The 25,861-nt window shown below is 39.9% G+C and overlaps 1 protein-coding gene across 6 annotated transcripts in view; it reads right to left on the bottom strand.

Moving 5' to 3' along the window:
- The window catches only part of DIP2C (DIP2 acetate--CoA ligase C (putative)), a 255,689-nt gene that overhangs the window by 93,006 nt on the left and 136,822 nt on the right, over positions 1-25,861 (bottom strand). For all 6 annotated transcript variants that reach the window (XM_015853069.3, XM_015853075.3, XM_015853073.3 and 3 more), the window contains 3 exons: positions 19,828-19,938; positions 6,353-6,478; positions 5,426-5,635 (listed from right to left, as the gene is read on the bottom strand). In XM_015853069.3, the coding sequence (XP_015708555.1) occupies positions 5,426-5,635; positions 6,353-6,478; positions 19,828-19,938 (447 nt within the window). The remainder of the gene's footprint in view (positions 1-5,425; positions 5,636-6,352; positions 6,479-19,827; positions 19,939-25,861) is intronic.

Below are 25,861 nucleotides of genomic sequence, written 5' to 3'. Positions count from 1 at the left end.
GTCAGTCAATTGCAAGTGCCAATGCTCACTGCTTTTAGAGCCTATGTTGTTTGAATTTGTCAGTTTTATTTGAGAAAGGAAATCACTGGTTTGTTAAGAGAAAAACAAAAAGCCAACACAACCACAGCAGGGCTGGAATCTGGGGGAAAGAAATAAAGTGGAAAGAAAGATGAACTTTGCATTCTGCACGGACACTTGCTTGTCTACTATTTTTAGACACAGCTATTTCAATTCTTCCGCACAACAAAGACTTGCCTTCCAGAAGGCAAACACAATTTGATCTGACTCATTCCAGCACTCCTAAACAATTCCACAGAGCTAATCTTTCTCTTTCATAGCCTGATAGCTCAGCATGCAATCACAGTTTGTTTTCGCATGTTTTCAGGTCTCGGTGTCTATTATCTACGTATTGTGTGCTATTTTTACCCTTTGTCTAATAATTTTTTCCATGTTTTTATCAGCGTTGGGTAGATGGAGATAAATACCATGAGCAAACAACTTCTCTCTTTATTGACATAAATGATCCCCAGCAGCCTCTGAGATACAAAACAAGATAAGTCTTTATATTGCTGCCAATGAAGTGAAATGTTCTCCATTTTAAAATAGGGAATGAGTCTTTAAGATACAAAAACTCTGGAAAAAAAATACAATCTTGTGCAAATATTACATTCAAGATGCATTTTTTAGTATCCATCTTCTATAAGCATTATCATGTCATAAATCCACTGTAACACCAACTTCCATAACAAAGAAGTTTTATCTGAAATGTTACTTTCAAGCCTTTCCATGGGTCTTGAACTTTGGGTCATTGTAATTCTTGTGCATTCAATCATAAATTCATGCACCATCAGCAGAGAAAAACAGTCTTCATGGCTATAAATACAGTATACAGATGCTATATTAGATGTCTATCTTGCATAGGTCAAATATGAAGGCAGAATTTGACAATCATCACAAAAAAAAATCTGAAATGATATTAATGTCTAAAGTTGTTATTTAATGTTTATATTCATGAATATCAAAGACAGTGCTGTAAGTGGCTGAAGAAAATATGGGATGTTTATGGTGCTGCCCACAAATACTTTGCAACCCACATAGGTCCAACTGAGCCTTTTGATTCTGATCACTTCCACTCAGCATTTTACTGAAAGAATGACTTTATATGATGTTATAAGTGACCAACTGAAGTACAATAGCTTGGACCATGAGGCTTATACTGGTAATTATTTGAATAATGCCTTCATTTTAGATGTCTTGTCATTTATCAAGTGTTTCAGACTCAGCACAATTTTTGCCCTTTCTTGCTAAGTGGCAGCGTTTTATAGATCGCTATTGAATTACCCAATAAATAAGTCAATTAAAAAATGCTGATGTTTATCTTTTTATCTTCTACTTATAATGCAGTTTTGGTATGCAAAATGGAGAGAGGAACACGACTAACAAAAGCATTGTACTTAGTCAGCTATTAGAAACATGAGAAACCATTTTTTATTAGCTATAATTGTTTACATCTCTCCAGCAATGCATTTCCATCTTCAAGAGTTTACAAGGCAAACTGGATTTGTGCTAAAGTATCTCCTTTCAGGTTTTAACATTAATAAGATTTCTTTAATGCACAGGAGAGAAGACACGTGACCTATAGCAACACAGAGCAGAGATGCTTTCCCTTCAGATCTATACAAATGAGATTAAATATTTCTTTGTAACACATGGCACTAGGAGGGGGAAATAAAATGAGAAAGAAGCATCCCATTCTTTTGTAAAAAGGCTTACTTTGGAAGAAGCACCACTAGCACCTGAAAGCACCCCAAATGAGTTCAATTCCCTATGTGGTCACCACTGGCTGGCCAAAGAACTGGGTTTTAGCACAGCCCATACATCTGCTATTTACATTTCTATTGAGAAGAATCCTTATCTTACAGAAGAGGAATAATAAGGCCTGTCTTGTCCTCTTTCTGTATGGGATCTGCTAAGCAGATGCCTTATCATGGCAATATCTACAGCTGTAGGTTTCATCCATTAGATTTATAAATCTTCAATCAGTTCCCCTCTCAGAATCAGGCTTGGAGCAATGAAAATCACACAGACAAAAATTTGGTCTGAATGACTTCTAAAGAAAATGTTAATTATTACTTGATGTGAAATGTATTCTTTTGGTGTAGAACAGTCAATGTGGGCTTAGGTTATGGACACAATCTGGATAAAAAATGCTTGGTCTTATGTCAGGTAACTAGATGTAATGTTTGAGGTTTAGTTAAGAATAATCACCCTGATATTTCTGTTGATGAAAAAGTAGAAACCGTGACAGCTGCATGACTTCAAAGAATTTTCTCCATCAAATACATACGTTCTTGCACCTCCTCTCCCCATCTACTCCAATATTCTTGCAGTAGAAGATCACAGACCGAACAGCTGTTTCCAGTTAAGACTCTTCATTTCTGCCACTGGAGTCATGCAATCCAACCCATTTGAAAATGAGAAAGAAGCAATAATTCAGAGCACAGTCATAGGGACAGAGGGTGAATGTTGACTGAGTCCCGTGATGAAGGAGAAGCAGAGAGGTAGAGGAATACTTTCCACTGGAACTTTGGAAGCACAGAAAGCACCACAAATTTGGAGTCTCCAGGACCCCAACAGTGCTATACTTTTACCATCATACTGTACGATACACCAGCTGACTTTTGCCTGTGTTAATAACATCCAGGTGACAGAGGCTATTTTAAACTAGCCTTTTGATAAGTTGATACTCCTCCTCAGATCACATAAGGATTTTAGGGTTGCCAAAGATCTATCTTTCATGCCTTATGGCACACGTTTTTATATTGGTTTTAACAGAAACTTATATAGCTTTTAACTTGAATTGAGGTCTTTGATTTTCAAACAGAAACATATAAAGGAAACATTAAGAGTACGTAAAAAGATCAAAAGTTTCGAGATATTCAACACTCTCATCTATATAAATTTATAATCACAAGTAAGCACTGTGTGCTTATCACCACATGGACATTCTGAGCTCTGGGATGTGTTTTCTGACCTTGATTTTTATTAGGTTCAAAAAATCCAGAAAAAGGAAATTTTACAGCCCTTATAAACACATGAAGCACTGACTCAAAAGATGTAATGAGGATTAAATATTTTTTACTGCAAACACTCCACGTTCAAGAGTTACCCGACACAATTTTGAAATCTATGCCAAACTAGATATTCTCCCCTTAGCCAAGTACAGAAACCTGAGTATCTCAAAGGTGAGGATAAGTATTTAAAGGGAATTCATCCTATGTTGGACCTTTGACCACAACAGAGTAGTAGAAGCCAATAATTAAACGAACAGTATAACATAGAACACATATCATAGCTTATGCAAATTATCTAAATGATCCATAAGGATGAACTTTGATTACATCATAGTCAGAGCTTTGCATCAAACCTCTTCTCAGGACTGCATCACGGCTCTTACACTAGAAAAAGCTTCTTTTCATTATGCAGTGCATTCCATAGGAAAAACCCTAATGGATATCACAATTGAGGGCTTTTTCTGGTTACCATTAAAGGGCTTTCCTACAGTCCCTTAAATTTGTACCTATCAAAAATAGCATCTTGAGAGCATGGCCATGTATTTTTACACATTTACAGACATTTTCTCTTGTGTAGGCTGATCTGTCTCTGGAGAACAACTCCCCAGACTAAAAAGACATCAAGCCATGGGAATATACCCTAATTATCATCTGTGAAGCTTCTGTTACTTTTTCCAACAATTTTAGCAACAAAGACTGACAGTAACCTTAAGATCACAGTCTGAAGCTATTAGCAAATATCAGTTATATTTTGTAGCCAAATGACCTTTACATTCATACATTACAACCACTGTCCTGCTAGCAATGCCATTTAAGGTATCTTGTTGTTAGAATAAAAGTATACATACATATATTTCCTTCAATTGAGAGATGTTTCCAGTCAACAGAAAAGAAAAAAAAAAAGTAAAAGTAGTATTTTACCTCTTCCACAAAATCCTGGTAACTTAATTTAGCTCTAAAAACGCTGTATTATTTACCACAGACTCAGTGCTTATGAGAGAAGACTCACTGTGCTGGATTTAAAATTACTGAAATGTCACACTATAAAGAAGCTATATTTAAAGACATATTAAGACCTGGTGTGTGAGTAATGTAACCTTTTAAGAGTTTGGATAAATTTAATTCTGTACACTATAATTTCCTTTAGCATTTTAAGATGAAGTCAGAGAAAATAACCAAATGCAATGATTAATGTGTCCAGGAGTGCACGTATTTCTGTAACAAGGTTCTAAGCTATTCATTTAGCATGAATTCAAGAATACAATACAATTTCTTCCTCTGTCTGCAACTCAGCAATTCCACACCATGGTGAGAGGATTACTCATCTGCAAATACAGGTGTTACAACTAGTTATACTGACCAAGAAATAAAAAAAAAAAGGGATATGGACTACTGTTTCAGCATATCAAATCAGGAACACTTCAGGTGTTTTCACGTATCTCATTCAATATACTAGAAGAGGAATGATCTGATGAGGAACACTCAAATTAAAAAGTGCATTTAGTATGTGCAACAGAATGGTACCCAGGTTGCTTGATCTGTTCCAATGCAAAGTTGACCAGCTTTGTAGTGAGAGAGACCAACAAACAGCCACAGCAAGAACGCACCCAAAGCAGATGCTTCACGTGATTAACAGCAGTTACTGGAGAATGAAGGGAGAGCAAGCCTTGCTCTCCACGTGGCTCGTCTAATACCACCTTGTTCAAATGAAGACTAAAGGCAATAACTCAATATCCAGAAACAGTTAATGTCCATGAACTTAAGGCCCATAATGGAAAGAAAGTCTTAACTTCATAGAATCTTTCCAAAGGATACAAACAAGCTATCAATAATAATACCGGTTCCCTTTTCTAAAGGTATATAACAGTCTTTCTCAAGAGTTCTAATAGTTGGATATTTCAGCCCGAGTATTCCAGATTTCATTAACAAGATCTATTCTTAACAGAGAATTACCAAAAATCACCCAAGCTATGTAACTGAACTACTGAAGATGTATGAGAATCTTGTGTACCAGAAATCCCAAATGCTTCATGAGCTAATTTTCCTTTCTTTAGTGCTAAGTAACAAAATTCACATGAATCCACATTTAAGATATTTGGGAGCCAGTAACTGAACCACGCTATATGCCATACTAGAAATTTACCCCTAAATCTTAATTGCTTTCTTTCCAAAGTTAAGAACATAGGAATAGATCTCCATATAACAAACATAAATGGAAAAAAAGAAAAAAAAAGGGAAAGAAGAAAAAGCATAGGAAAGGCTTTTGTAAGGCTTCAAATGGCAGCATCAGCTGTCTGTAAGGGACAACATTCACATTAAACTGAAGATACTGAAAATGTTGGTATACTAACCTATATGTGTTTGAGCCATAACATCAGCTAGTCTGTGTGCAGCACCACTGCCTCCACTTTGTGTTGAGGAGGAGGAAGTGGTTGATGTGGTAGAGCCATGGATCGCTTGACTGATCCAATGTTCCATGTTAATACTCCCCTGACTCGAGGTAGGAGTTCCCTGGGAGTCGCCTTGGACAGAGCCTTCATCTTCTGATCCAGAAGAAGTATCTAATAATTAAAAATAGCCTGTTACTTACCCCACTTTTATTCGTTTGGACTAGAAATAAGGCACATTCACATCACAAAGAAAACTGCCATGAAAAGAAACTTGTGAAGGCAGGCAAACACAGTAAGAAAAGACTGTAATACTGAAAATCCTGAAATTAAAGCCAATTGTGAGCTGTGCACCCACACTAACACCATGACTCCTGTATTATCCTTTGAAAATAAGGTTTCTTCCTTTATCATGCAATTTGAGTTCTTCTGCAGATCTCCAATTGCGTATTAACAACACAGAATACTTCCCCAAGCACACTCCAGAGTCTGTAAAACGCCCACCCATCAATAAGAAATTGAGTCCCAGCTGATTCTGGCAATGTAGTAAATTCAAAGAGAGGTGGTACAACACATTGTAAAGGTACCTGCTAAGGAATGAGCCAGAAACGTGAAAGATAAATTAAACATGTATTACGTTACAAGTCTGCCATAGTGTCTCATAAGTTCAAAAGGAGTAATGTTACTTCAGGTAACACCAAGGGCAAAGCAGTTATAGAAAGTGCCCCTGCTGACTTTTCCTCTTCTCCCCTTCAAATACATCTCAATGTAATGCTCACTGTGTTCTGGACAACATTTCTATTGCTATCTACACAAATACGTTATTAGTTCATAGCAACAAAAAGAAGTGTCTAAAAATGTTTCATAAAATACACAAACAAAAATGTTCACCTGGAGGTGTATAGGCATCCATTGATGTTTGCACCACCAATGAACGTCGTTTTGAGGGCATGGGGACTGCCATTTTCCTTTCTTTATGTTTAGCAAGGGCTGCCTGAACTGCTTCTGTGTGGACATCTGGAAGGAAAGAGAGAATCAAGTTAGTGTTCAAACAGAAAAGAGAAGCTGTATATGCATTCAGTGCATCTGCACACAGGTTGGTTTGTAGTCCAGTGAGGTTGACATTGACAGCACCTATGAGATGATGAATGCCCAGGAACACATGGGATCTAAAAAGGCCTGCACCAGTATCCCTCATGGTAGAAAGAGAAGGTAAAAGTGATGAGCGCTGCACCAGCAAACATGAGCTTTGAGCTGTACCATTCTCCCAGAACACTTGCACTGTTTGAACAGTAGAAACCATGTTTCCATAGAGCACACCTCTGCTTAACAGTGTTTTAAAGGAAGTTGGTACTTCAGCAACAATGATGCTTCATACCTACATGCAGCGGTCTGCTTCTCCATGTTAGAAAAAAGCCATTCACTATGTGTAAAATATGCCAATAACATATTTTGATAATTATGCTGTTTGGTGCAAATCTATTAACTACTGCAAGTATACACTGAAAAAAGCCTGACTTTAATATCTTGCCCTGCTTATGTATTTCTATGGTCTTTGGAAAGATGTGCACAAAAAGACTAAGCAAAACACATGGTACACAATAATAGTCACTTGTGGTTAAGCAACTTGCACGCAGGGACCATCTGGCACATGACTGGAAAAACATCAGATGATTTCCTTTCACCTATTGCTTATAGCTGTAAAAATTGCAGCAACAGTTGTGAGCACAACCTGGTTACATCCAGTGGTGAAATAAGAGCATAGTGATGTGGGTTTAATCCTGAGCGACCCCACCTCTGCTGCCTTTGCTTCTGGGTGGGCAGCACACAATCTATTTCCTACTGGTGGAAGCTCTGGCTGGGCAGCATTCCCTAAGAAAAGCAACATACAAAAGGACAGTATAATGTGTACCAACATTACTTAAAGAGCTTTAATTGGACCACTCAGTGTAAGTGTCCTGCTGTACACAGACTGAGAAGGATGACTGGAAGCATTAGATGACACATACTGCTGCTAAGCCACAATGGCTCATCTGTAATAGTGTTCCCTACCTTTTGCCAGAGCTTAAGCACCTCTCAGTACCAGCCTGCAGGGAAGAGTAAATCTAAGAAAAAGAACTTTATCAGCTGCTTCTGTGAGCTGTTCTTTGTGTTTGTTTTAAGCTGCAAAGAGAATGAGTATATCAAAGCAAGACAAGCGAGAGGAGCTGGAAAAGCATACCCAAACAACAACAGAAGAGCCACCAGGCTGACAGACTGAGACAGGGGAAGATGGCAACTCTAACATCACAACAGAAACGTTTCTCTCCTGTGAAGTCCCTGTTCCAAAGCAGGAGGTTAGTGACAGCTGGATGGTGAATCCTAACTTCTTCACATTCTTGCATTTCTTTTTAATGCTTCTTTGATGCACAAAGGCAAACCCCTCAGCATAATTAAAACACACTTTGCTGGGTTTTGATTTTCAAACAAATCCACGGGAGTCCAGGAATTGAATTGTTTTCTTAATAAAGCACATGCCCGATGTGTTTATTTGTAATGTGTTGCTGTGGAATAAATCAAACGGGGCTGATAAAAAAGAAATGAAAAGCAGGAAAGCTAAAACAATGGAAAAGATAAGCAACTCTGACTAAGCAATAGGGAAGCTGAGGAGAAGGAATACTCACACCTGCTCCTAGCTCAGTCTGCAAGGTTGGCTCTTCTGATTGCTCAGAGCCAGGAGGTTACAAACAGAGGACAGGAGACATGTAGCCATGTCCAGAAAAGCCTAAGAACAGATAGATCAGAGATGGTAGAGGAACTACCAGCCAGACTTCTGATGAGAGAGGAGAAAAGGCAGCAGAAATGGTCCAACTTGGGTGAAAACTCTTCTGATGTTGTTCAATCCCAGGAATAAAAATTCTTTTGGTGAAGTAAAGTGCATCTAAGTACATAAGAACAGGCTAAAGATAAGGTAGGGGGAAGAAGATAATACATTACATGGTCTTCTTTTTGAATGAAAAACTACTGACGGGTTCTAATGGTGCTTTGCAACCTGTTTTGACAGTCTTGTATGAAGTTGGAGTCACTAACAAACAGAACTGAACCGATTCACACCCAGAGACTTAGTTCCAAAGTCCCCACAGAAAGCAGTGAGATAGAGAGCCAGACTGGTACTTACAATTACAGTTGAGAGTAAGACACTGGTTCCAACACAGATGTGTTATTCGACCCTGTAACCAAGGGTTGATGACTAGAATTTAGGCCAGACATGAGCCAAGATTTAGGGAAGGTCTGTTCCCACCAGTATCAGCTACAGGGAAGCACTTTTCATATACATGCTTTGCTTTTATCTACGTCTTTTGTTTGCACTCCTGATCAACAAGCCAACTTTGCTGCTGCATCGCAATGAATATTAAACAAAACATATCTAACATTCTTGTTCCATAGATTAATAAAGCACGTATTTAAATCTAAATTGAAACATACATTTCTCACCAACAGGTGACTATGGTGTTTTGTTTTTTATCAATCTGAGCAAGAGTGTGGCAGCTCTTTGCCTTTAGCTGGGTGAAAGATTGGCCACAGTACCCAACATACTGTAGGTGTTCTCTTTGTTCCCAGTGCTTGCCCACAATCCTAGCAGCTACTAAGAAAACACAAGGAGACTTGCAAAGGGAATTTACAGAACAGTAATTGGAAGTTCCTTGTACATTAAAGGGAGGAATAGTTCTGAAACACACTGGGGAAAAGTATAATGAGGGTGAGAAGCCATAACCAGGTTCCCATGAGGCAGGAAACTGCTTATCCCACCAAATCCCATCAGCACAAAGCAGTCTGTATTCTCCACATATCAGACACAGCGTCTACAGTGAACATTTCAAACCAACAGGGTAATGCCCCTTGTCTTGCAGGTGTGACAAAAGCATCTGAACTGACATCTCAGTCTACCCTGGCTCACTCAGTTTAACTGAATTCACCAAATCATGATTGAGAGTGCTTTAAAATATGGATCTCTTGCTATTTTTCCTGAAAAAGAAGACCCCATAAGTATGAAGATTTTGCCTGTAGAAGTCACACAGTTTCCTCACAGGGTGGTGTGCTACAATATCTCACCCTTTATGAACTTCTAATAGAGTTTCAAGCACAGATATACCTTGATGCAGTTGCACTCAAGCCCTGTGAAAAGCCTCAGGTCTATATGGAAAGCAATTGCTTTTAGGTGAAATGTTCTTTTATGTAGAAGTCTGTGACATTCTAACTATGCTGTTAGAGCCGATGAAATGACTCCAGGTCTGACCCTTCAAAGCACTCCTATAGCTAACAAAATCTTTACTGTTCCCACCTGAGAAGAAAGACTCGAGAGAAAACCTAAAGCACTGAATAAAAAGTATCACCATCGCCATCTACAGCAGTAGGAACCACCATTCAGTCCTTTATCTACCGATTTTCTCCATTGTTTCAGGTTGACCAACCATATGTTGAATTCAATTTGTGAGTTTGTTCTCAACCAAACACTAAACAGAACAAGGAGGCATGTTTGGGAGAACTAATTGCCTACTTTGTGCTGCTGCAGCATACCTGGTGTTCACTATTCAACCCAACAATTATTTCTTACAGACTGCCTGGTAATTCCTAGCAAACTCCCACAAGCCTCTTGTCTCTTGCATTTAAATATGTATTGGTATTTCTTTATTCTCTCCTTTTGTTTTCCACAGCTGCTAGAAAAGCACACTTCTAAAGCGTGCATCCTTGCCTGGCAGGGAGCATCACCCTGACCTTACGCTCCAACAGGGACATCTCATTCCTTACTTGGGCCAGATGTAGGGCCTCTGAATGCTCTGAACCTCAGCTGCATTTGCTCCACAGGCAGGTCAAACGCTCACCATACTGTAAGCAAAGTGATACTGCCTCACAGGTCACAGATCCAGGCAGCCATTATGCAGGGATCACAACACAGCGTGCACCTCCCATGGTAAGCATCAGCTCTTTTAAAACATTCCCACATTATTAAACTGTTCCTCACCATCACTAAATAATGGCACTCTTTATGATACTTTGCTTTCTTTTCTGCTATGCAAAAAAAAAAATGGCATTTTTGGCACTCAATTACCGGGTGTTTAAGAAATACAAATACGGGAAAACAAGCTGTTGCCTAATTTTTGCTGTACAGATGCAGGATATTCTAACTGAATTCCATGGTTTTCCAGATCTATAGCAATTACACTTCTATCTCACCCTTCATAGAACTTACCCCTGAGGGAATAAAACTGCTGAGAGACATATCTAAATGTGATCTGAATTCATTCCTTTCATCTTGTTGTCCCTTTTGTCTCATGCAAATCCTCCCCCTTAAGCTACTTTTGTCTTGTCTTCCTTTCCTTTCATAGCCAATTCCTGCTAAGGGAATGGTATGACTGGGAACAGGACCAGCCCACTGAACCCCAAATCCTTCTCCTCAGGGCTGCTCTCAAGTAATTCTCCATCCAACCTGTATCCATGCTTGGGACTGCTCCTACCCATGTGCAGGACCTTGCACTTGGCCTTGTTGAACTTTGTGAAGCTGGCATGGGCCCACCTCTCAAGCCTGAGGTCACTCAGGATGACATCCATTCCCTCTAGTGTGTCAGCTGCATCACTTGGTGTCATTTGTCATTGCATACTTGCTGAGGGTGCCTCGTTTACGCAATGACACATCATTAAGATAAAGAAGGCTGATGCTCTGTGCTAATGAGTTTAGAATGCCAAATGATTTTTAATAAGAGGTTATTTATGTACATAAAACACACATATTTATGTCTTATTTATACTGCAGCAAAAGATCAGCCCTAAAGTAAGACATTGAACAAATGAGTGAAAATACAAATAAGCCTCTGCTTCAGGGAGGCCAACACCTGGGGCTGCATCAGCTGTAAGAACAGGCAGAGAGGCAGCTTGCAGGAGGCAAGAGGAGCAAGGCTAGCTATGCTTCCCCAAACATACTGCAGCAGAAGAAGCACAACAGCTTCTGAGTTACTACAGGAAGGCAATTGAGACAATAAGAAATCAGCCTCCCAAAGGCCACGGACACTCACCATCAAAGGCTGAAAGCTCTAGATAAGGCAATACTAAGTATAGCAACAGTAAGCGAAGTAATTACACAGACGAAAGGTTGGCAATTGCTGCCTTACAGGAAACTAGTATTTGAAAGCATGGAAGTCTCTTGTGAGTTTAATCAGACCTTTGTTGTAGCTGCCATGGAAACGAAGGGATACACTGAGAATTCATTTCCTAATACGTGGCCTGTAAATACTCTGAGCAGATATGATTTGGAAGCTACAACTGTTGGAAATGCAATCAGGACATACTAAACAGGGTGAGACTTTGAATGTTGTATCATCAGAACAGATTACAGTTAGGCTTTGTTTTTTGACTGTCCTGAGCTGACAGCACTGGCTGCATTTTTAGGCATACAAAGGGCAAGAAGTTTCACAACAATTGCTGACTTCATCCAACACAGATCAGTCCTTGCCAAATCATCTCACTCCTTGGAACATGACAGTGAGTTTCTATAACGAAGGATCTTCGCTACAGGTGATGCTATAATGAAATGGTGTCAGAATACTTTCACAGTATCTCGAGGCATTAAGATAGGAAAGCACACAGCCTGAAAAGTGTGTCACCTCATTTCTCTCCAGCTGCAAGCAGGTGTGCCATTAATTCTCATATATGGCATTCACACACAGTGAATACCCAACTGAACGCAGGAACATCTGCTCTAATAAGACACTCATTTATATGAGGGCTGTGGAGGATACTGACAGAAACAAACTGTTGCTTTCATTTCAGAGAATTTCAGGAAGTTTCAGCCTTTGGGATATTTAAACTGTGTTAATACTGGGTCTTAATTTTTACTGCGATTGTGGGATACATGGATATGCAAAGGGAAGTTCTGCTGACTTCTCATGAATTTGGGCCAAATTCTGTTGACCTACACCATTTTTGACAGTGAAATATCAGCTTTCTAGAAAGCACCTGCACTGCCACAAATGTACCACAATAAAGGCCTGGCTCTTCAAGGGTGCTACAGCAAACAAACTTCACCGGTGCAGGCAACTTTGGGCTGGGCAAAGGGATGTGCCACTAATTTGGATCCTATAGCTGCAGCACATATGCACATATGAAGAAACTAGAAACATAAGTTTTCATGTGCTCAGGAGGGTTAATTGCGAAGAAGAAGAATGGCTATCATTTCACAGTTTGGATGGTAGTTGTGTTAGTCCATAATTCTGGGTGGAAGAGAAAAGCTGAGCATACAGCTGGGAAAGCTGCACGGACAGATGGTAAAATACAGAGGTTATCTGACACAAACAGAGGATACAAAACTGAAGACTGAACTCTTAATGACTCCACTGCTAGTTTTGCTGCAGGGCACAGTTTTCGTTTGACTTTGGAGCCTTCAGGTATTATAAAAGAGTTGATTGAAAACTGTTTTTTTCCTCCAAACTCTGAGATTGAAAATTATATTAACTCTAATCGTAAGTGAAATAAAAAAACATGCAAACCGCCCACTAATAATTTCCATCCCTCCATGTATTTATTATCGCATTTGTAATGCAATCTGGAAGTCAGCTTTGTATAGTGACTTCAGCTCAGGCCCCTTTATTATGTGATCTGAAGTAAATCAACTTTCTATTCATTTCTCTCTGGAGATCCTTGAGTAATTTTCCTCAGGAGTTCTGCAATTATCCTTACAAATTTTTCTGCTGGGTCAAAAGCAAGGACATGGCCATATGAATTACATCCTTGCCAAAGTTTGCTTTCAACCTGTTTTTCCCCTGGTTGAGTGGTAGGTTGAAATTAAGTTTAATAGCAAGCTAAATCAAACAGGAGACAAATTAATTTCTGATTAAGTTTTCCTACAGTAAAGATTAACTTTTTCCAGTATCTCTTACTCACCTGAAGGGTTAATACATTTTTCATTCTATGCTGAACAGCCTTAATATATACATTAAGTTCTGCCTTGACACATAGTACATTCATCATCTTTTTCTCCCTCCTTATTCTCTGGAGTATTGTTAAATGGCAGTGGTTCAATAAAAATAATTCCTTTTATCTTCCTGTTCTGTTCTTTTTTCTACCATGCCCTACACGCCCTATATTCTCATATAGAGTAATTTAGTTTTGTCTTCTATTTTAACTTTTTCCTTTCCACTAGAAAGAACACAGAATGAGACCTCAAGCACCCTACCAAAAATGCAAAATATCAACTACCCATATGTTTTAGAACTTCCATAAGTTGTAAACATACAAAAAAGTCAACAACCTTTGTTGCAGCTCATGCACACACTTACCTCATGGTCAGGTGTGTACTGAAGCACACAGAGCAGAGCAGCTCAGCTACCTTGGGTCTGCTGCCAACCCCTCTTCTAGGACTGGAGCCTACAGGGAGTGTAGTTTCATTGCTTGCTCCCTTATTTCAAATGCCCCTCAACCCTATCTTGGAATGATTTGTGTTGAAGTTTAATGATCTCATGCTCAGTATAAGCTGCTCAGTCTTTTCCCTGTTGAACTGCAGTGTGGGAAAGGTGGCTCAGGAATGTGAACTGGGACAGAGTTGTAGTTAGGATGCATTTGTTTTGGCAATATTTCCAAAAATCTCCTATATTAAGATGCCTTTTAAAAGAAATGCTGAGTGAGCTTGGAAAATGAACTGTTCTCTGCAGTGGTGGAATCTCTGGGGCAGGGACTGGCAACCCTCCAAGAATGGTGCACCAGACTGTATTTTTCTTTCTTGTCTTCAGAGGTTGAGTGAATGGGAAAAGAATCATGATGAGTGAGTGCATGAAGGGAGATCCTCACTCACAAGGGTCAGGGTGCCACAACCACCAGTCACCAGCAGTGCCTTTCCTCTAGGACACCAGCTGAGAGGTGCTGATTCCACATATTGTCTTTCTCACAACGCTCTATTTCTCAGCTCTCAACCCTATGCTCATCCAGTGTATGCCTTTAAAATCTGTCCATGTGATCCACGTAGCACATGTGCTCTCATTTGCTGGTCTTCAGTCCAGGATTATGTGAACCCTGGAGACGCAAGCGGTGCAATTTCAGCTACGCTGCTTCTTCTCACACCACTTCTGACATCTGCAAACATCAGTTCTCAGAGCTCACTGGTCTCATTTCTCTTAAGCACTACAGTTATTCCAGGCAATGCAGAATGCTGGACATCTTCAAGGCCTCTTGGAGACCTCTTGAGAAACAAGAGTCTTAACAAATCTGGCCCAATGCATCTCTCATACTCCCATCTCATCAGAGTAGAATTCTACAGCAGAAATCAGAATCAAGAGACACCACCTCATATGTGTGAATATGTGCTAATCTGAACATATTACATAACATTTCCTATCATTTAATGATGGATCGTTTTTGTTTCAAATTTTTATGGGTGCATAGATTTTGTGTGCTTATGTCATAATTATTTGTTTGATTTTTAACTGAAAAGCAACAACTGTAGAAACTGTATAAGGCAGGTTCCAGCATTCAAGAAGGTGCCCGGCTTTCAGCACTGGGACAGAGAATTAAGGCTTTTCGCTCCGGCCTAATGTAAAGGTAACAGGGAGATCCCTTTGGAAAGATGAAGTTGGTATGAACTTTTCATTTCTCCAAGTACTGAACACCCAGCTAAGGGTCGGTAACATCCTTGTTCCCTGGAGTGGACTTAAATAAATTCAGAAGGTCTCTGAAAGAGTTGTGCTCTGAACAGCCAGGGCTGGCTGAACAACACCAATCTGATGGAGATTCACTGTGATCAAGAAAAGCTTTTCCAATTAAGAGGATATGCCCATTTTGCCCATGGGGTAGCACATAATGCAGCTGCTGCTGTACTGAGCTGCAGCCTTTATGTGGCAGTAGAGCCCAGCTCTGCTTCAGACAGCAGTAAAGCTGGGTCAAACTCAAGCAGCGGGGCCACTCTGGGGATAGCTGACAGATGACCATTTTAAGCACCAAATCAGCGCGACCTTCCCTCCAAAACCACGATGGCTCATACCATGGTATTTTAAATAATGGTGGCAGGAGCTTCAATTTCTCCTCTAAGGGACTTCACTGAAGGAACAGGGAACAAGCAGGTCTCTAGTGACTGTAAGGAAGACACATAGTGTCAACATGCTCCATAAATTTCAGTTAACTACTGAGTTGTACGCAGTGCATTTAGATAATATGATAAGACCATGAAAGTTAAGCCATTCAGGTTCCCAACTTGCTTACGTCACTGCATAATTCATATGTCCTTATCTCAATGCACTATACCAAATCCATGGATGTGCAGCTTCCAAAAGCAGTTGAGAAACCTACTTTTTAAACCACATTAAGGAAATGAAGCTGTATGTCTGCCTGTGGCTACATCTACATGACCCCTATTGACTTTATACTCTCCGTATGGAGATGTGCCGGTCTCCTCTCCCTGAAAACCCATGATATCACATATGGGGATGGCACAAGGCTGTGCAGGGGAGATTCGTACATCAGGATGAATTTATTTTTCCATTAGGTTGGCCAGACACTGGAACATGCTTCCTAACAAAGCGTTTGGTGCCCTGTGCCTGCCAGCATTCAAGAGGCATTTGGGCAATGCCCCTATTAATATGTTTTAAATTTTATCCCCGAAGAGGTCAGGCAGTTGGACTCGAATATCTTTGGTGGGCGCTTTCAACGGAACTATTCTATTTCCCTGCTATTTCTAAATCTGTGCCTGATTTTGCAGAGTCATGTAACTTGAGCCAGATCGGGCCAAATGCTGACATCTATTCTGCGAAGAGGCCAAAGTCAAGTGCAAGTCAGTCCTCCTCTCACTGGCTTTTCTTGCCCGAAAAGTCACTGGCCAGAAAGATCTCTTGCCAGAAATTAGTGATCCAGCCTATGAAAACATTTGGCTTCAGTGCCAACTTGAGCCCCCACATAACGCTATAGTATAGGCACAGGCTAAGGAACAGCAGCTGCTAGGAGACAAAGACTGCCATGATCTACATTTGGCAAACCTTTTCAAATACTGCTTCTGAGGTGGTAAATAGTGAGAGAATTTTTATATTTAATAGTTAAAAATAACCCAAATCTTTTTGAATTAACATCAGCTAAACTAGCTGCTATACTTGCATAAATATTTCAAGCCTGAATTGATTAAATTACTTAACTTATGGCATGATCTAATTCTTTAGACATCTGACAAACCATCAAAGTTGATAATGTCATGGAACTTAATGATTTCAGCAACACTTCCATATAAAATGTAGTCAGGGAATTTAAAAACTTTCCTGTTTTAAGGGATTAGACCACATTTCCAATGGTCTAATTGGCAGAATTCAAAAATAAAACCATATTAAAACACAGAACGCACTGTGATCGCTTACTGAAGAAATAACTTTCGTAAGCTCAGAGTCAGATTTATTTAGAATACAAAAAATCAGAGAAATCAGTTTTTCAAAATTATAGTGCTAAAAAATTCTGTTAATGAAATAACAATAATAGAAAGGACTGAAAAGAGAAAATGTCACAGCCTGATCTTTTCCATAATAAGAGAGAACGAGTTAAAGGAGGTATTAGTGGCAGCAATGATTTTGAGTCTCCAAAGAGAGTTCATTAAATAATCTTTGCTGGCATCTAAATTTATGTAAAAAGCGAAGGCATGGAAGGAGAGTTGGATGATTTTCAGGACGTCAGATTTCCAATTAGGAAAATATTAAGAAGAGACAGAAAAGGACTTTGATCAGAGTTTCAGGACAGGATTTGTTTTCATTGTTAACTGAAATACATTGTGCCAAGAAAAACCAACAAACAACTTAAAATAAAATAAAAGTAAGGAAGGGAAATGTTTTCCTAGAAGTGAATTACTTATTTGTTAAAGACTGTACATTCATTTTGTTTTGGGCTCTTTCCAAGAAGATGTGTCAAATATGATAACAAGTACTGAAACCAGTAACGGCTAGAATTGAATAATCAGAATCTGATCAGAGCACAGATGCTGAAGTATTAAGCACAGCAAAACAACAAGCTCAACAGAGGCTTCTAACTGAAGCAAATCTAAATCTGAAGACAAGATAACCAGAAAGAAATCTGACTTACCATTTCATAATTTGCAATAAGAGAGCCACAAAACCAAAAAAGAAATGGACTTCTGGTATCGGGGCAATGTATAGAAGTGGATAGCATAATCCAGAATAGGAACACTGCATTCTATCTTAGTCAAGCTCTTCAAAGACTAATCATACAGGTGATGGATGAATTGATAACTTCTTTACATTGAGATGGAAGTTTACATTTACTTGTGTTGACATTTGCTGTGTACAGCTTTCTTGAGTGAATGAAGCCTTGGTAGCTGTTGAAGCAATTTGAAGGAGAGCTTGGTGGCATACTGAGGAATCATGTTCTATAGCAATATCAGTGTAGGAATTCAAAAACATGCTTCGCTGGGTATCAGAAGAGGCACACAGGGATGTGCACCGCGGCTCCTCCTGCCCATCCCCAGACTGACTCACAATCTTAGTTTGCAAATGGTAAACATACCTCAAGCAGATCCTTTCCATGCACAAACACAGATATTTTTTTAACAGATCTCCTCTGAAACTCATCTTTGCTTGGAGCTTTGAGGACATGGGTTCATGAACTAGACAATTCCAAGAATAATATTTGCATCTGTTTAAAAGCACTGCGTTGACAGTTTTTAGCATAATGTAGGAGAAGCTTCTAGTTTATACATCAAGGAACTATTACGCACATCACACAGCCATTAATCAAAGAAAAACTGGCAGCATCTACAGTGTGAACTCAAGGTTTCCAAGGGGAGAAGGGAGTTTCCAGATTTATCAGAGTAGTCTGGACACAGATGAAGTTTCTTATCCAACATTTATCATTCAGTTTTCCTCTAAGTCAGACTAGCAAGCTTTCTGACTAATGAAATGAACTAGTGATATCTTATAAGAGGTTTAATAAGGACTTCTCCATTGCTTTCCAGTTGTGTCAGCACAATGAGTCTGACTGTGTCCAGCAAGTGATGTCCCCCTGCTCAAACACAACCCAGAACTTCCAGAGATGGCTCCTCCATGACCTCCTCAACTACCGTTCTCCAGCTTTTAATTCACAGGTCACTAGGATCCCTATGCCACAGTGGCAGACGAGTGCTGCTGTCCATTGCTCTGTTATTCCACAACTGAAAGAGAGGCAGTGGCAGAAAATGTGTCCCTGCTGTCTGGCTACCATCTGAGAAGGGCACCTGTACTGCAACAGTCTCTGTAGCAGTTTAAACAACAGCTGACCTGTCTAACCTCTCAGTCAATTAAGGTGTAGCACAAGCACATTATGCCTTAAAAGATTAAAGAAGTTTCAGAGCCCATTTTTATATTTTTATATAACAATCTCTTCTTTCACTCTGTATTATACTGGAGGGACACTGCAAAGAGACTTTGACCTCATTCACAGGAAATCTACCTCGCTGTTCACTTCCTTAGTCCATACTTGACCAGTTTATCAGGGAGGATTCTAGGGGAGATACTGTCAAAAGCCTTACTAAGTCCAGGCAGGCAACATCTACTGCTCTTTCCTCAACCTCCAAAGTAGTCATTTTATTGGAGAAAGCTCTAATAGGTTGGTGATCATGGATTGACCAACATAATAAGGGGACTTCATAAGTCCATGACAACTATTTCTAATCACTTTCCTGTCTTTCATATACTTCAAAATGTTTTCCATTATTATTTGTTCTGTCATCTTCTCTGAGACTGATGAAAAGCTGACTTGCCTGTAGTTCTCCAGATTCTCCTACTTGCTATTCCAGAGAATGGGCAGAGGCTTGCTTTCAAAGACTCAATAGAGGCCTCATAATGACCTTGGTCAACTCCTCAACACTTCTGGGTGCATCCTGTCATGTCCCATAACCTTGTACATGATCAATTTGTTTGAATATTCCCTGCCCTGATCCCTTTTCACAGAGCATTGCTTAGGACTTTCCTGCTAGTCTCTGGGGCCTTGGATCCCTGAAAGCAAATCTCACCAATAAGAGAATAAGGCTAAAAAAAAAGACATTACATGTCTTGCATTGTCTTCAATGTTCTTTTGTTACTCACTGTCCTGCTCCATTCAGCAGTGAGTCCACATGCTCCCCAGTCTTCCTTCTGCTCCTTACAGGCCCCTAGAAACCCTTCTTGTTCTCTTCAAATTGCTGTTTGTCAGGCAAAAATATGCTTTGGCTTTGTAAATCCATCCTTCTGTGCTTGGAAAGTGTCCCTTCATTTGTACGATGAGTACTTTTCATGTATAGATATTTACAAGAGTTTACAACAGAATTCTTTTAAACAGAGTAGGGAACAAAAACAGTGACTTCTACCTTTCACAACAAGTCTCTGCCCTTCAGTTCTACTCACCCGATCTGTAGCGCTCATCCCGTGACCCTGAGGACCTGCGACGGTGATATCGGGAGGAAGAGGACGGAGTAACCGGAGTTCGACGTTCTTGTGGTAATGCCTGGTCCACTCCTGCATTAGTAATAAATAAATGAATAAAGCTCATTCTGATTGAATTCCAGAAGTTTAATAGCGAGGCATTTTCAGCTACTAAAGGCCAGGAAATAAGCAGTAACTGCACCAAACCAGGCCTAGGTAGCAATCTGTTCTGGCCAAAAAGTGAAAATAATTCAGACATAATATATACCTGCAGCATCTCCTTATACTAGTTCCAAACATCCAGTATGTTAAACTTTGCATTCATCTCTTTGCCTTACAATTTTCTTTTTTATAGCACAGGTATTTTTTGAAGGCTCCTTCAAAGACAGCAGTGGTATAACTGCAGCATTGTTATACAGACACTTCCAGAAACTAATTCTCCTTCACAGCCTCCCTAAAAGAGTGAAGTGAGTTACTTACATAGAACAATTCAGACAAACAATAGGAAAACAAATGTGAATATGTAACAGTGGTATAACACACCACCCAGACCTCTCTCTTCCACAGAACAACCTGGGTAAACAAACCCAGTATATGTGTATAGCTTAGATCTCATAAATCAGAACATTGGGACTTGTAAGTCACAGAGGGAGAACAAAACACAACAACAAACATACAAACAAATCCCACCAAAAAGAAAAAAAGAAAAACAAGAGACCCTAAAAAAGTAAAATTTATTCTTTTGCCTTTAATTTTTTGCCTTCTTTTAAACTTTTAAAAGCAGTTACATACTGTGTAACTATAGAGCCAGAAGTAAAACCGGCTTCTTGCACTTAGAGCTGCTGGTAGAAAAGATCTGTTAAAAATTAATTAAATGATTAATAACTAAGCTCAAAGGGATGATTAAAAAGTGAAATTGGATTCAACAAAGCCATGTTCAATTTTTCTATTAAAGTACAATGCAAAAACAGTCTGTGATTATTTCTGAACTATTTAATGCCTGTTTATTGGGGGGATATAAGAATTTACTTTTGGGGAATCAAGAATTTTTATGTTGAATAAAGACCAATAAAAAATATGCCACATTGACTTCCATGAGTCTTAATTACACTGCAGTGTCAGAAGGCATCTCTTAGAAAAGTCAGCACTACGTTGTGCATCTCTGTGATGCAGACATCAAACTGAGAAACAGCTCCTCTCTTAAATCTCCGGGATATCACATACATCAAGTCTGCTGTGATCCCATGGAGAAGGGCCTGCTTGGCTAGAAAGCATACTTGAAGTAAAATCTCATTGGGAGATAAAAGGCAGAGTGAATCCATAAATGTTCCTTTACTCAGATTGCGATTAATAATTCATTTTCTTAATTCAAATAAAGTATCTTCATTCATCTGTTCTGTCTCCACACTACAGCACTGCGCAATTTCACCACAGTACTGCATAATTTCACTCACTCTCAAGCCTTTACATTCTTTCAAGTACATGTACCTAAATTCTGAACCACTGAAATTGTTCTGAAGGAATATTTTCTCCTCACTGGTGGCCTTGCTGGTTCACCATGAGAATCACTGATACAACCAACAACAAACAGTAACTTGAATTAATTTTTATTGAAAATGATCAGAAAACGATGCTTCAGTCTGTACAAGGATCTAACCACATCTCGGTCCTTTTCCATAATGCCAGTCTCATTGTACAGGAACGAGAAACTTTCTGGAAATCACATATATTTACAAAATATTGACAAATCGCAGCCAAAGACACACACCTAAAATTGCTGTTGTGTCTCAGAGTTTTGGTGAAGAAAGCAGTGCCACAGCATCACTGCCAGTGTATGGCAACGGCATGCAGACAAGAATGTGCCAAAGTTATAAGGAGTTGCTACTGAAGTACAACACGATCAGGGAGAAAACCAAGACCAAATACATTTTTCCAACAACAAAGCCACAGACAATAGGCCTTAGAAACAATGAAGGGAGTTAAATCGTGAGGAAAAGCATCAAAAAGATGCGAAACTTCTGTAGCAGGCAGACATTTTCAGGTAGACCTGTAGCTGTTGGGCAGAATACATTGAGGCCCTGGTTTCCTCCTCCTGGCCATTCAGCTGTAAGACACCCCAGTGGTCTCAGTCTTGTTCTCTGCAGCTGCAGGTTGTAGAAAAAGCCCTTTTCTGGGGCACAAAAAGGCAGTGCAGCCTCAGCCTCTTACCCAGGCATTGCAGGTGACAGCAGAAAGCCCGACCAGCCAGTCAATTATACTGGTCTGGTCTGCCCAACTGGGAAAGGCCCTGCCCTGCTCCAGTTCCCTCCAGAGTCTTGTACTTTCTAAAGATACAGAAAACTCTCATTTTATCTTAAAATTTGGACACTTTGCACTAGTTTACCTCCCTCCTACTCTTCATGTGACCTGTTACAGTCAGTAACAGGGAGTTTCTTTAACAGTTAGGAATGAGGCAACTCTAACGTGCTGGTTTGCGCTTAGGGACACAACAAGCTCTGTGGGAGCAACAAAAAGCTTCTGCTTTTTGGGGGGATTACTTAATAACTTTATTTCCCACTTTCCCATCCATACAAAAGCAGCAAATAAACCTCTATTCCGATCAGGACATGCAAGTATGGCTCCCACTTTACAGAAGTTAAGTCTGCAGTGAAGCAGAGTTCTGCACCAGCGCTCTGTGGGGAGACCTCTCTATGTACTCAGCTCTCTGTTGTGTGAAAACACAAAGCATAGCTGCATTTAGAGAGACAGTAAGAAACCTTACAGAAAGGGCTGGAATTGCCAAGCACCGCAGGGACCCACACCTTCCCTGAGGCAGCTCCCTTGTGCAAGACAAGGTATGCAGCAGCTGGAACCTACTGGCTGCCATTTCTGAGCGATAGGTAGAAGTAAAAGCCATGCAGAATACCATGAACTCAGAGAAACGCTGCCATAAATAGCGAAGCAGTGTTAACAGCTGAACTGTTCACCTCCATGAAGGCTCTAGCAATACAGTGCAGTAACAAGCATCTTTTTTTCACTTGGAATTCTGAACATAACTAAAACCCCCAAATTGATGGCTTTCACAGGCAGCACACAGGGTCCTTGAGTTAAGTGCTAATGCTTGTTGAAGTGCAGCCTCACAGAAACGTATTTGTGGATCAGTGCGTGTGGTGGAGTAATGGGCCTTGTGAATTCATACCTAGATCAATTCCTAAATCTAAGGAGGCAGCAGAGCAATGAATGGCTTTCATTAAAGGAAGGACAGTGTCACCCCAATGCCCTGTAGACAGACACAATCCCAATCACTGTCAAAATCTCATCATTCTTAATAATGCCACAGGCCACCACATCCTTGCTGCTAGTGAGACTTAGAAAGGTAAGAACAATTAGCAGCACTGACTGACTCATTTCAAGTTAGAAAGAATTTGAGCACATTTATTTTATATAAAAGAATGGGAAGCCAGTGCTTTGTGCTCGTCATATTGCACATAAGCATTAGAAGGTGCACTGGTGCTAACAGCCATGCTCTTAATGCAAGCGTTAGTTCATTTATCTAATGCCACTAATGTGGGATTCAGCCTGCAGATTAAGACACCTATATTTAGGTGTCTACAAAAAGGAGCTTAAGCTGAGCTCCCATAATGAAAAACAAGAGACCTAGACTAGGACTCAGGAGTCAAAACAGAGGTGACCAGAGTCTTATCAGATGTTACAGAATATGATACCTGCCTTGAGCAGGTTCTCATGTGTCCCCTTTAAGTTGTTTTCTACGTGCTCGCCCTGTGTAGCTGTCTCTAATACCTTAGGGAATCTTGAACAGTATTAGACACTTGTGTTCATGCAACTCAGAGAGCCCAGTGGAGCCTGAAATCTATGCAGGTGGTCAGGGGAGGTATCTGCTTCAGAATAAGCTGAAAAGCTCTCTGGGTTTCGTCAGCTGAATTAACTGTGTCTCTTCACAAAAGAAAGGAAGCTCAAATACCAGGTTCATAGGCAGACAACTTAATGCAGATATATCAATCTACAAGTCCTAATCTGCAAGCTGGATTCTAACTTTTGTGCATTTAACTGAAAATATAAGAGCCACGGGAAAGCTATCTAAGCATACCACTGCAAGCTGGACAGTATTATTTTTATGTGCATGGAAGTCAGAAAGCTGTCAGCTGGAAACAGCTTTCAGTCACCTCTTTCCTTCCTTTTTTTCTGTCTTTATCTCTTTGTTCATCCCTTTCAGTCTTTATTACTTCTTTTTTGTAGCTGAATTATAGGCCCTTGAGGAATTTGAGGTCCTTTTCAACCCAGGCCATTCTATGATTCTATAGTGCTACGTGCTGGTGATGCTACCATAACTGCATGGCTTTCTCCAACAGTGGACAACTGTTTCCTCAGTGACAGCTGACAGGTTGCTTTGATGTATCATGTATTTCTATGACTAGGTCAAAATTTTGAACCTGAAAATGTTTAAGAGCTGAAATGTCTAATTGATATGAAATAGAAGGCATTCTATACTCAGGCTGCTTTCACTGTTCTAAACCCAGCTGACAGCATATAACCCAGGAGAAAAATCTGTAGAGGAAACCCAGTAACTCCAGGGCTAGAGGAAAGGAAGGTTAACAGTATTTGCAATGCAGTTTTAAGAAACAGTATTTACGTTCAGTTCAAAATATTTCCTGGACTTCTATGCAATGGCTGCTGACTCTGCTTTAAAAGCAAAGCATGAACACACCGAGTATTCTGTAAACAGGTTAAATGTCACACTGCTCCCATGGAACTTGTTACTTAGCATGGCATTTCACTCTTCCCATCTGATGTATATAGAAGTAATAAATTCACTGGATCAGCCTAATCCAAAGAAGTTTTAAAAGGTGACACTACTACCCAAAATCAAACAGGGAAGGTATGCCAGCTTTTGCTAGATAAACCTTGAGAAGATGGAATTTCTGATGAGATATGTCTCATCAACAATCTATTTTTCAGAGGTGAGTTTTCACATTTACTCCCATACTTGGTTTCAAACAACATGCATACTTGAAGTCCATCTTCTTCTTTCCTTATTACAATCTCCATCTTGCGCTCCAGCATTTCCTTGTATGTGTTACGCCCTCAGCACAAAATTAGCACGGATAACAGAATCACACAATTACAGAATGGCATGGGTTGAAAGTGACCTTAAAGATCACCCAGTTCCAACTGCCTTCCATGGGCAGGGACATTTCCCAACAGACCAGGCTGCCTACAGACCTATCCAACATGGCCTTGAGTATCTTCAAGGACAGGGCAACCTGCTCCCGGGTCTCACTAACCTTTTCATAGAGAATTTATTCCTAATGTGTAATGCAAATCTACCTTTTTTCCATTTAAAACCATCATCCCTTGTCCTGTCACTGCACTCCCTGATGAGGAGTTCCTCCCCAACTTTCCTTTAGATCCTATTTGGGTACTGGAAGGCTGCTGTCAGGTCTACCTGGGACATTCTCCAGACGGAACATTGTCTCTCAGAGATGATGGATATCACATCACTGCTACAATTCATACATGATGTTTGATTTCCACTTTTCTATGTCATTCCCAAAGTTTCAGTGTTAGATTTGAAGGCTTTTATGGGAGAAAAGAACAAAAAAGGCATTCACCAATGCACTGCTCGATTTACACTGCAGGCAGTTTAACATCCTCCGTCAGCAGTCAACAAAAAAATCTGCTGCAGATCTGTCCCTCCTGAGCACTGTTGTAAAGTCAAGCAGGTTTGCATTTTGACAGTGGCAGCCAGCTCTTTGCATGCCTCTGCTCACTCCTTCTGCTCTGTTCCAACATGCATGAGCTTCATTTCAAGGCCTGCAATGGTGTATTTCTTTTCTTTCTTATCCATTGTTCAAATCGGATTGAGCCTCCTTCTCTCACTCATTTATCAGATTTTCAGACAAACATCTTGACGTTTGGTCCTACATTCTATTTCACATACGCTCTCCATGAACATCAACATTATTTCATTGCAATTCTTCATATTCTTCGAAGAAGATTTTGACTCTGATGTGTACTA

The sequence above is a fragment of the Coturnix japonica genome, chromosome 2 (genome assembly GCF_054131305.1).
Source record: "Coturnix japonica strain WE chromosome 2, WE-NBRP24, whole genome shotgun sequence".
Classification (NCBI taxonomy): Eukaryota; Metazoa; Chordata; class Aves; order Galliformes; family Phasianidae; genus Coturnix; species Coturnix japonica.
This window is presented reverse-complemented; position numbering and strand designations above follow the sequence as displayed.